We start from the raw sequence: 13050 nt of genomic DNA, 5'->3' as shown, positions 1-13050 counted from the left end.
ATACCCAGCGACATCTATTCCTGTTGTTATATCCCCTTCTGTAAACCACATCTCAGTGATCGCAATAATTTTTGGCCAGGCTGATGCTATCGGCGGCACCAATTCCTCTCCCTTATTCCGGATACTCCTGGCATTAGTATAAAGCATATAAATGCCATTGTTTCTATACCCAGCATTATCCCTTCTAGACTCCACTGGGCTCAGTGTTACCTGACATTGTCTCCCTTCTCCCAAGTATCCATTCCCACAAGAGGCCACCCCTGCTATCATCCTCCCTGGGACACACTGACTCGTTCAGAACAGCAATCTCTCCAGATGCCTACGTCCTTCCTCGTTCAAATGTAAACGGTCTCTCGCATACAATTCCTCTCTTTCCTCAAACGCACTCCAAGCATCCACATATACCAGTCCTCTCTTGTCACACATTCTCGCTATTATGCCATTCAATATCACCGCTCTTCTGCTCAGCTCATCATTATAATACCTAGGCAACACGCACACTATTTTTCCTCTCTCTGTCTTCTTCCGTACAGTCTCAAGCAAAAATCTCATATCTTTCGCTGCCCGACTTACATTACCACTCAAGTCATTCGTTCCTACCATCACAATCATCTCATCCACCCTTTCACCTCTCTTAATTGCCATAGCCACCCTTTCTATTGTTCCTCCTGGCAAACACTCATCACGCATCCTATCTTGAACACCACGGATCATTGAGTCGCCATACATTATACCTCTTACCATTCCCTCGCTCCTATTGTTTCCATTCTCTCCTCTTCTTTCATTCCCATACCTCTCTCTTCTACTGTTTCCATTCTCTCCTTTTCTAGCAATGCCATACATTTCTCTCATTCCATCTCTCCTACTGTTTCCATTTTCTCCACTTCTAGCACTTCCATATCCCTCTCTCATTCTGTCTCTCCTATTACTGTTTCCATCCTCTCATCTTCTAGCATTCCCATACCTCTCTCTCATTCCATCTCTCCTACCGTTTCCATTCTCTCCTCTTCTAGCACTTCCATATCTCTCTCTCATTCTGTCTCTCCTATTACTGTTTCCATCCTCTCGTCTTCTAGCATTCCCATACCTCTCTCTCATTCCATCTCTCCTACCGTTTCCATTCTCTCCTCTTCTAGCACTTCCATATCTCTCTCTCATTCCGTCTCTCATACTGTTTCCATCCTCTCGTCTGCTAGCATTCCCATACCTCTCTCTCATTCCCTCTCTTCTACTGTTTCCATTCTCTCCTCTTCTAGCACCCCCATACCTCTCACTCATACTCCCTAAATTCTCTCTCTCTCCTACTCTGATTTGCCTTGCATTTATCTCTTCCATTCTCCTAATCTTATCTTTCATACTTCTGCTCTCATTCACAAGACATTGCACCTCCTCTTTCAACTCATCTATCTCCCTCTGCAGGTCAGTCACTCTTAATCTAAATTCACTCTCCCAAACAAAACCATCTCCTAAACTTTCACAGTCACTCACACCTTCCACACTATCAACTATTATTTTCTCATTCTCTCCTATCACACTATTTGTCTTCCTACATTCATTCCCCGTTCCTGGAGCAACAAAGTCGGATATCGATATATCTAATGTACTTATTTCCTCCAACTGCCTACATTTTGCGCACATACGCTCTCCACTCTCTTTAACAAGCCACATATGTAATTCCCGAGACGCATACATGCCGCAAGTACTGCATGCCACAAAGTCCCTTATGATATTGCTAATAATTGAGTTCTTAAATGGCGGAGGACTTGGCGTCACGCCACTTGCGACTGCTGCTGAATCCACCATCATTCCTTACTGCCGAGTAGCGTAATCTTTAATAATTATTCAATTAATAAATAAGAGGGAAAAAAAGTACAAACATCAGAACATTTAAGTACTAAATATAATTAAATAAAATGAAATATAACTAAATACAGTAACTTAGCTTCGTTTTGTCTTCCACCGTGATGCGTTCGATTCCGACGGTACCAAAATATATTATATCATGACAGCAACTAACTTCCAAAAAACAACCACTGAAGTACACTCATATTCAGAGAAACAATTTAGCACTCAAAAACGTAGAAAAACGGGGAAAAAAATGGACTATTCAGCGATTAAAAATCACTTTCTTCTGCACAGCTCAAATTCACCACCACGTGCTACGGCGACGCTAGCGCCACTCCCTTGTGCTTATATATATTTTACAACCCTGGTTGCAGATACTAAAAGGTAACTGAATATTATCCAAAATGTGTGTATAACGTTATGTAATATGCCTTGCATTTCAAAAACTGAATGACCTAATTCAATAATTTACCACTCAACTTTTGTGGCCAATAGTGGATAATTATAGTGATGTACACTTCTATGTAAAATGATATTTTCATCAATAATAAAACACATAAATTTTACTTATAATTTTCATTATTTATGTAACATCTAAGCAATATTTTGACTGAATTTCTTGAATTTTGAACACCAAAGAAGTAAATATAAGTAGAAACTAATAAAAAATTAACTTTTTATTATTTTCAAAAAAACCTTGATTTCTTGCAACCCAATTCCACATGTATAACCCATAACCAGCCCATACCACATGTCTAACTAAAATTTTTGTTCCAATTAATTGTCAAAGATGCTAACTAAAAGACAAAAAAATAATTATTTGGATATTCCATAGAAATACTTCATAGCAATTTTTTAAACAGAGCTAAAAATGGTCAGGACACAGAGTTCTTTAAGTACCAGTAGGTCTAGGACTCAATGTATTAATGGATTAAATGGGTCTTGATTTTTTTTTTTTTTTTTTTAACTAGGGGATTCTAACATGGTGGGACCATTTTTAGCATGTGTTAGGAGGGAGACAATATTGATTTTTCTTTTTGATATACTCTTTGTCTTCTGACAAGAGATGATCTGTTCATTTTTATTTTTTGAATCTCCTTTTCATACTTCTACCTTTAACATCCTCAGGAATAGGTTGGGTAATCTCCCTCACAATTAGGGCATTTCAGGGATTTACTCTTACAATCTTTGTTCCCACATTCTTTATTGCTGAGTTAGAAGAATATAGTCTAAGAATGACTATATTTCTGACATTTAAAGCAGTGCAAAGGATTCAGGATGAAGAGCCTAACTTGCAGTTGAGATATCCTGCTTTCATAAATGTTGATGGTTTAGGTGTGTTGAAAGAAAGGATAATATTCTTGGGAACTGGCAACCATCCCTATGTATGAGTATTCGCTTTATGGCTCTCAATCTTTGGTCTTTCAATTCAGAGCTAATCTTTTTGTCAGGAACATCTAGGAGATCACACTTCGATATTAGTCCTGGAGAGTAGTCCAAAGTTTTGTGGGGATGATTCTGGTATTACTCCAATAGATGGTACATGAAGGATTTGTTCTAATTATGTCTGTGCTGTTGTTTTCATAAGAATGTCCTATGGACAGAGGACATTCATCTGCCAGCTGAGTGCAATAATAAGAAGACTGGTATGTTTATTATTGAACATTAGAGACAGCAATAAACATATCCTCGATGGGTCTTTGGACTCCTTACAGGTGTCACATAATAATAATTAAGAAGGCTTATATATTTATTGTTGCCTCTAATGTTCTTTCTTTCTTGATTTTGTTTCTAGTTGATGTTGCAATGGTTTTTGAACATTATTGGGGTTTGTTGAGCCAGATAAACTAGAGGACAAAAAATTATTCATACTCAAAGAGAGTTTGTTTCATTGTCAGAGCTCCACATAGACAATGGAGCCACACATGAATGTCCACTCTCTTGCAAGCAATGACTATGCTTAAGAGTGACACCAATGCTAAACTGGATGCCATAGTGGCCTCCCAGCAAGAATTGTCTCATCCCCCAGACTATGGGAAAGAGACTTGCTGCAACACCATTGACACTTACAGGCAAGCCCACTAGCTGTTTGATTCTGAGTGGGCCACCCAGGACTTCCGTCTTGATAAAGCAGAGCAAGACCACCAGGATCCCCCATTTTCTGGATATCCATTGATCTCATTGCATGGCAAACATAGCGAGGCTTTGGATCTCTGTAATGGTGGTGGTCTGGAAGATGGGACAGTAAAACTCAGAATGAGAGTGAAGAATATTGGAAGAAAATCATAGGAAGAATATTGGAAGAAAAGTATCACTAGGTGGAATCTAGTGATACTTTTTTGACCACCCTCGTATTGTAATGGACAGAAAATGGTCAGAAAAGTTCTCAGCCTCACAATGAAAAAACAAATTTATAATTTCAAAATTATTTTTATTTTTCAACATAATCTCCCTTAAGACTAATACATTTATTCCAGCAATGCTCCAGTGCCATTATCCCGTCCCTATACTGGTTCTCAGTAAGATCTGCAAAATACCCCGCTACAATTGCGATCACCTCTTGATTAGAAGAAAAACGCTGACCAGCGAGGAAGAGTTTTAGTTTTGGGAAGAGATGGAAGTCAGAGAGAGACAAATCTGGGGAATAGAGTGGATGTTCCAACAATTCATAGTGCAGATCCCTTAATTTTCCCATTGCCAAAACACTTTTGTGGGCAGGTGCTTTGTCCTGATGAAAGATGATTTTTTTTCTTCTGCAAACCGGGTCTTTTCTCAAGAATTTTTTCGTCTAGTATGGTTAAAAGATTGGAATAATATTTCTCAGTTATTGTTTTACCCTTTTCAAGATAATTAATAAACAAAATGCCTTTAGCATTGCAAAACACCGACGCCATGACCCTTCCTGCTGATGGAACAGACTTTGTCTTTGGCACTGAACAACTGACTTCTGTCCACTGTTTTGACTGCTGTTTAGATTCTGGTGTGTAACGGTGAATCCAAGTCTCATCCATAGTAATAAATCAACACACAAAATCAGTTTTATTCTAGTTAAAATGTTCCAAGCACTGTTCAGAGATTTTTATGGAAGTGCGTTTTTAATCTGCTGTGAGCAAGCACAGCACCCATCTTGCACAAAGCTTTTTCATTTGCAATTCTTCATGCAAAATATATCCTACAAGTTTTTTTTTTTTTGAAATGCCTATAGTCTTAGCAATTTCACACGATTTGACTCACCAGTTATCCAATACCATATTGTGCACTTGATCAATGATTTCTGGTGTTGTTACACTTTTTAGACATCCTTCATGTGGATCATCTTCAAGACTGTTATAGCCATGTTTAAACTCAGCAGCCCATTTCTTAATTGTCGAAAACGAAGGAAAAGAGTGCCTATAAACTTTTATGAACTTCAAATGAATTTCTTTTGCCATTAAACCTTCTTTTACAAAGAATTTTATAACCGCACGATATTCAATTTTATTTATTTCAAAGGATACAGACAAGACTTTTGCTTCAGACAGCTGTATAAAACAAACTACTTGATAGAATGACTTGCAATTTCACATGGATGCTTATGACAGATGTACCAAATTAAAAAAAAAATTTTGCCGATAGTGTTACCATCTATGGTTGAGAACTTTCCAGACCACCCTCATATTGTAAAAACAAGGATGAGAAATGAAAGAGAACAACCAATTGCTGTACATTTATTATCTAGAGCTATCTTTATCTAATAGTCATTTCCAAAAGTGTTTTTTTTCTCTGCTTTACTTAAAGCAATTTCTTTTATAATATCTAGTTGAATGTTAAGATATTTATTTATTGTTAGGAAAAATACAAATCTAAATAAGTAAGATGATGAAAATAATTATTCAGAAACTCAATAGGATATCTGTATAACATACTTCAGAAGAAATTATATTCTTTTTTTTAATCCTTAATGCAATTTTCATTAAAGGATTAAAAGAATCATATAATTTCTTGCTAAGTATAATATATTTTGCAACTAAACAAAAAAATTTCTGATCTAGATCATTTTAATATAAAAATACACCACATCATGACTTGTATATTGAAAATATGTGACTTCTGCTTTGATGTAACCTTCGTGGGTCTAGCTCCCACTGATGAGACCTCAATAAATGTCCAAAACGGCCTGGGTAATGATCCTTCCCATAACGAATAGCAATATACACATCAAAAAAAGAAAGTGTGCTGTGCTTTGCATTATAGGATCATCATCAGTTGCATCAGTCTTGGGATTGGTAGCCCAGCAGCAATATCCTCCATTCCGCTCTGTCATCGGCTTTCTTCTTAACCTCCTGGTAACTCCTCAAACCTGTGCTGTCTTTGACTTGGTCAAGAAATCTTTTCCTTGGTCTGCCTCTTCTTCTTTTCCCCTCTATTTTGCCTTCAGTTATTCTTTTCACAAGTCCATCATGTCGAAGTATATGTCCAAACCACCTATCCCTTCTAATTTTGATCGATTTTATTAGAGTTCTTGTTTCATTTATCTCTCTCAGGATGTGTTGGTTTGATTTTTTTTCTGTCCATTTTATTTTGTTCATGCAATGGCAGCACCACATTTCAAAAGCCTCCAATCTTCTTACATCTTCTCTGCCTAGAATCCAGGTTTCACATTCATACAGTGCAATGCTCCATATCAATGTCTTTACTAATTTTTTTTTCAATTGTAGGTTGAGGTTTCCTGTTAAAATGCTTTTCATCTTAGAGAATTGGGCTTTTGCGTTGTTTATTCTTGATCTTATGTCTTCTCTTGTTCTGCCATCTTCTGTTATTAGGCTACCTAAATATTTAAAGCTTTTCACTTGTTTTATTTGTTTCCCGCTTATGTCTATATGCTCTGTATTGATAGGGATTTTGCCTGTAACAATTATTTTAGTCTTATCTGTGTTGATTTTCATTTTATATTTTTCAAGGTTATTATTTAGTAATTCTAGCATTGTTTTTAATGTTCTTCTGTTTTCTACTACAAGGACTATGTCATCAGCCAATCTTATACACATGACTTGCTCACCATTTATCTTTATGCCACTATTTCATTTTATATCTTTAGTTTCCTGAATGGCCCTTTTCAATATATAAATTAAATAAAAGTGGTGAAAGTATACATCCTTGTCTTACTCCACTCCTGATATTTATTATTTTCTCCTTATCATTGATTTTAATCCGTCCATTTTGATTTTTGTAAATTTGATAAATTATTTTCCTATCCCTCAAATCTATGTCGATATTAGTTAAACAATTTAGGAGTATTTGCTGGTTTACTTTATCAAACGCGTTCTCTAAATCAAGGAAGCAAATGTAAGTAGTTTGACTAAGGTCTAATCTTCTCTCTATTATTGTTCTTATTGCCTCTCTTGAGTATTGAGGAATAAAGGAACAAGAGAGTATTGCCTCTCTTGTTCCTTTATTCTTTCTGAATCCAAATTGGTCTTCATCCAATAGACAATATATTTTTGAATAAATTCTATTTTGAATCATTTTTAGCAGAATTTTGCTAACATGTGGGATTAAAGATATTGTTCTAAATTGGCTGCATTTGTTTGCATTATTCTTTTTTGGTATTATATAATAATTTTTTATTATGGTATTATGGTTGATTTCATAAACTCCTTTGGTATTTCTCCTCTATCATAGATTTGGGCTATTAATTGATAGAGTAAGGTTTTTTGTCTCATCACCTAGATTTTGTAACAGTTCTATAGGAATATTGTCTACACCTGGACTTTTTCCCTTTCTCATTTCAGACAGTGCTTTATCAAATTCTTCTTGCATTATTGGGGGTCCTAGATTATCTTCATTTTGATTTTCTATGCTGATATCAACATCAAGTTCATCACCATTATAGAGTTTTTCAAGATAATTCTTCCCTTCCATTAATATATCCTCAGATTCTATTAGTAATTTTCCATTTTCATCTTTGATGGCATTGTTTTTACTGTTTTTATTAAATTCGAAAGTCAGTTTGTTAATTTTTTTATAGGTTTTCTCTTATGTTTTCTTTTTTAAATAATTCATCTACGTATTCTTTTTTTGACTTGTCTACATTTTCTTGTAATTTGATTTTTAAGATATTTGTATTTGGCCACATCATCTTCTTTAACAGCATTTTTATATTTTCTTCTTTCATCCATAAGGCCAAGTATTTCCTCTGTTATCCAATGTTTTCTTTTTTCTTTTTCTGTATTTTTCAATAATTGATTTGATGAATTTGTAATTAACTCTTTAATCATATTCTATTGGTTTTCAATATTATTCTGACTATTTATGTTTTCTGGAATGTTATGATCAGTTGCCTCTTGGTATCCTCTCTTTACTTCTTTACTCTATAATTTTTCAAGGTTCCATCTTATTGGTTTGTATCTTTGGATCTGTTTCCTATGTTTCAGTTCTGATTTCATTAAGACAAGGTTATGGTTACTACTAATGTCGGCACCTGGATAGCTTTTGCAATTTTTTATTTGGTTTCTGTATCTTTTCTTGACCAATATATAATCTATTTGAATCCCCAGGCGCTTTCCAGGTGTATCTTCTTCTTTTTGGAACTTGAAATAGTGTATTTGCTATAACTAACTGTTTTTGTGTACAAAATTCTATTAATTGCTTTCCTCTTTCATTCCAACGTCCAAGACCAAATCTTCCTGAAACATTATCATTGCTCTCTTCTCCCACTATAGCATTCCCATCTCCCATTATTATTGTATTGTCTCTGTCTTTAAAGCTGCTCCAGATTTCTTCTATTTGTTCATAAATTTTTTCTATTTCTTCATCGCTATGTTGTGATGTTGGCATGTAGGCCATTATAATATTGAGGTTTACTGGTTCATTTTGAATGCTTATCGTCATGATTCTGTCACTATAGTTAATTATTGTAGTGATTAACTTTCCAACTTTTTTATGAAGCATTATTGCAACACCTGACTCGCCTTTCTTTTGTCCTGAATATATTATCTGAAATTCTCCACTCCAGAAATCACCCTGTCCCTCCCATCTCGTCTCACTAATGCCCAGAATGTCTATTTCAAGTCTTTCCATTTCTTTTTTCACATTTTCTATTTTACCTGGTTCTAACAGTGTTCTTGCATTCCATGTTCCAATATTCAGCTTATTTCTTGTCTTCATTTTTGAATAAGTACCAGGATTTCGTTGGCTGTCGACCTGAGAAGCCGGGTTACTTCTCCTGCCAGGCATGACTCCTTCAGTGAAGGCTCCATTGCCAATCTTGATTTCATTTTTAACTTCCACTGCTGCTTTTACTTGGGAATGTAATGTGGTGGTTTCCCCTTGTCTTCCACATCGCAGTATTGTATCATGTATGCTACAGGAGGTTAACACAAGTAGCGCTGCTGCCCACTACTATAACTATTAGTGGTTAGTTGAAAGAGGAGGAAACACCACTAGCCCTCGAGTACTCTAATAGCTTCAGGGAGAATGGAGGACCTCCTCCTGAGGTTAGTAAGCAAGAAAAGAGACAGACAGAAAGTTCTAAGTAAAGAATTCTCATTAGGAAGAATGTTAGTATGAGGAAGCAGGAAGTGGAAGAGTTAGAGAAAAGTATGACCAAAAGCTTTGAAATAGATCATACTTAGCTCTGGGACCCTGGGTTAGCCATTCCCATGCCTGCAAGTCGCAAGCCCCATGGGGATATTGGATTGCATTATGGGATACTAAAGCAATAGTCTCTATACAAGTAGAGTAGACTAGTAATAAAGGTACTTCACACTATGCTTGGGTAAAGGATTAAAACAATATAATTTCTTTATGGCTAATCCAGCATGAAATCAAGGAAGGAAGAAATTGTTTAATCAAAAAGTTTTCTATGACTTATTGTGAAAAAGCTTTCTGCAACTACAGAGTAATATAATTTTGGTGTTTACGATCGAGTCAAATTTTGTCTTCAAACTCACATTTTTAGCTATCAAAACCATTCAGAAATCACATGGAAGTTAGATTAGGATTGTGTATGGGGGAGGGAGTTGGTTGGTAAATGCACAGATGTTCCAACAATTGTCACCAGCATGACTTTATTAATCACTGGGATCACAGGGAACCTGCTTTCCACACAAACACAACACTGTACAATATTGAAGTACTGAATATTATGTCAACATGTGCCTATCAACTGAAGCCATTATGGCCAAGTAGTGGCAGTTACTATTTTTAAAACATCCCTCATATATAAACAAAACATTATATTGATTTTCATTTGTTCAAGTAAATTTTACATACAAATAATTCCTGTTTTCATTCTATAATTATATGATTTAAAAGATTAATTATATTAATAATTAATCTTAAAACCATTTAATAATTTTAATGTAATACTCGAATATTTCTAAGATACCTGTATAGTTGATTCCTGTATATTCAGTCCTGTAGATTCTAATGTTTTTAGAGATTTTTCAGATTGATTTATCCATTCCACTAGTCTTTCATGTGCTGTCTGGAAACTCTGGGCAATAGGTAAAACTTCTTCAGCATGCTTTAATCTTTCATTTACACGATTACTCAGCTCAATAAATTTCACATGCAATGAATCTAATTTGTCTTTCATCTGGATAGCATCCTCACCTAAATAAATTTTAGAAACCATCACTAATGTTATGTATGTGTAAGGAAAAAAAAAATCATACATACATTAAGGTAGTAAAAGTATTTATAATACCTCAGCTTCAATGCTTTCATCCAGGTAAACACAAACAAACAGAAAATTGAACAATTACATACTCTGCTTAATAACCTTCAGTTTGAACCATTACTATGAAAACTTTATGATATTCTTTCATTTTTTGCCAACAGCTTTGATAAAGTAATGTCTCAAGTATGATAAACTATGTCTTGAGTATAGTAACTATTATAGTACCATTAGCAAAGTTAACTAAAACTTATTAAAATGTTAATTGAAAAAAAAATAGATAAAAAAAAAACCTGGACAGATGTATAAGTATTGATTATATTCAGTTTGTGTGTCACTTTTATGAAATATCTGACAACATAAAAAAAAAGAAAAGATGGTTATTCTGTAATTCTGAAGATACAGAAACATGGCATATGACAAAATCTTTAGAGATAACATTTGTTAACTATCAGGAAAGAAAGAAGAGAAATCAACGTAGAAAAGTGCATTAACTTCAAAAACCCTGTAGTGACAACAAAGGAATACAGTATTTTAATAATTCTCTTGACTTAGTGATTTTTAACTTTAATTCACTATATTTATTCATTTTCATAACTCATGAAATTAACAAGTGAAGGTTTGTTTATCTTTTTTGGGTTTAAAGGCATGAGGATAGCTATGGTCATATTGCACCAGTACAAGATAATAAATAACAGACATATAACAAGTATAAAATCATTATATAAAAACAAATGTAAAAGATATGAAGCAGCAAATGTAAAAAGAATATTTAATAAAAAAAGATGTAGAAAAATTCATAAAACATTCATAAAAAATCAGTTGTTAAAAGCTTATATACACTAAATTAAACCAATAAAACAAATATGTACATAATTTATATAACATGCATCACACTGATGCTGTGAAAATTTAAAAACAGAGTTAAAATTGGATGAAAAATCTTACAAAAGCTATCTGAATGTATACAGCTCGGACAGATTATGAATGTGACTAACATAGTGACTGCACTTGTTGAAGAAACGAGAGTAATTGATTAAAATATGAATGATCATTAGTCCAATACCACACAAATCACAAAGAGGCATGTCATCATCCCTCAAGAGGAAAGTGTGTCTGTGAGATAACTATGACCAAACAAAGTCTTCCTCATTATAGTCAATGTATAACCTAGACTGCCACAATTTGATTTCAGGCTTGATATGATGGAGTTTATTATTGATATTCCTATTGACTGCCACCAGGATAAAAGTTTTTGTTTGATGATCTGCCAGTAATCAGTGTGTGTATCAATGTAATCAGTGACAGGCAGATGATGAAGGTTTGAAAAACAAGCTGATCTAGATGCAATATCTTTACCCTCCTTACTTCCATTAATCTCAACATTACTTGAGATTAAGAAGACACATACAGATGTATATAAATCCAAGTATAGCTTCCATAACTGAGAGAGGACACATTGGATAAGAGAGATCCCTGGATGTTTCTACAGGTCTAAACATTATATTGCCTGTGGAGAACTTTGTGAAATAGAGTATATTATGAACCTTTAGTGGCAATGCAATCTTACAGGGTGTTCGGGATAAATTTGACAGTTTCGTAAGGAAAAAGAAAATCTTCTTTGTATCTATTAAATTTAATGAATTGACAAAAAAACATTACAGGCAGAGTTAATTACAATACTATCAACAAGATTTACTCAAAATAACCACCATTAGCATCGATCACAGCTTCAATTCTGCTTCGGAACCTCGAACAAGCTGATGCTACAGTCTCCCTGGGAAGGGCCGCAAAAACTGTTTTAATTTTATCCATTAACTGGGCTTTTGTATTACTGGAAGTGCGATTGGTGTCTTTTTCAACTGCGCCCCATACAAAATAATCCATGGGGTTAAGGTCTGGGGAGTTTGGAGGCCAAACATTTGGACTGGTGAAGTCGTAGAAATTTTCAGACAACCATTTTTGACTTTTCCCAGAGGTGTGGCAAGGGGCCGAATCCTGCTGCCATACATACGGCCTACCATTGGCTACCCTTGTTATCCAGGGCTTGACTACAGTTAGCAACTCCACGAACAAAGCCCGAATTCCAATGCCAGGGTTCTTCAACACCTGTTCCTGCAGATTTGCGAGGAATTCTGCTGTACGAACGCAATCAGATCGTCTGCTAGGGATCTTTCTTCTTGCTACATCCTCGTAGTCACCATTGCAAGTCTCTAGTTCATGCCTGATTGTTTTTACTGTATTCAGGGAGCATTGGGCAGCAGTCGTAATATCCTTATTTTGATGGCGGGCACGAATCATCATGATACAAGTTATTCTCTTCCATGATTCAGGTGGGTTCCAGCTATCCATCCTTTCTGACATCTTGTATATGAATGAAGAAGGGTCCAAACTTTTAAATGAAGAGAAGTGTGTGTTAATACATGTAACTTACGGAAAAATATAATTAATTATAAATATGTCAAATTTATCCCGAACACCCTGTATGTATTTTAGTACAAGCTCTATAGCATACAGCTCAGCAGTGAAGTAGTTACATGCCATAG

At 35.0% G+C, this 13050-nt stretch overlaps 1 protein-coding gene across 1 annotated transcript in view; it reads right to left on the bottom strand.

Annotated features, from left to right (window-relative positions):
* LOC150107495 (uncharacterized) overlaps nucleotides 1-13050 on the bottom strand; it is a 1121546-nt gene that overhangs the window by 356549 nt on the left and 751947 nt on the right. Inside the window, exon 57 of the mRNA XM_090392112.1 lies at nucleotides 10214-10440. Within this exon, the coding sequence (XP_090248238.1) occupies nucleotides 10214-10440 (227 nt within the window). The remainder of the gene's footprint in view (nucleotides 1-10213; nucleotides 10441-13050) is intronic.

This window comes from Typopeltis vanoorti, chromosome 4 (assembly GCF_054136105.1).
Source record: "Typopeltis vanoorti isolate ZY-2024b chromosome 4, IOZ_Tvanoo_1.0, whole genome shotgun sequence".
Taxonomy (NCBI): Eukaryota; Metazoa; Arthropoda; class Arachnida; order Uropygi; family Thelyphonidae; genus Typopeltis; species Typopeltis vanoorti.
Note: the sequence above shows the minus strand (reverse complement) of the source record. Positions and strands in the feature narration are given on the sequence as shown.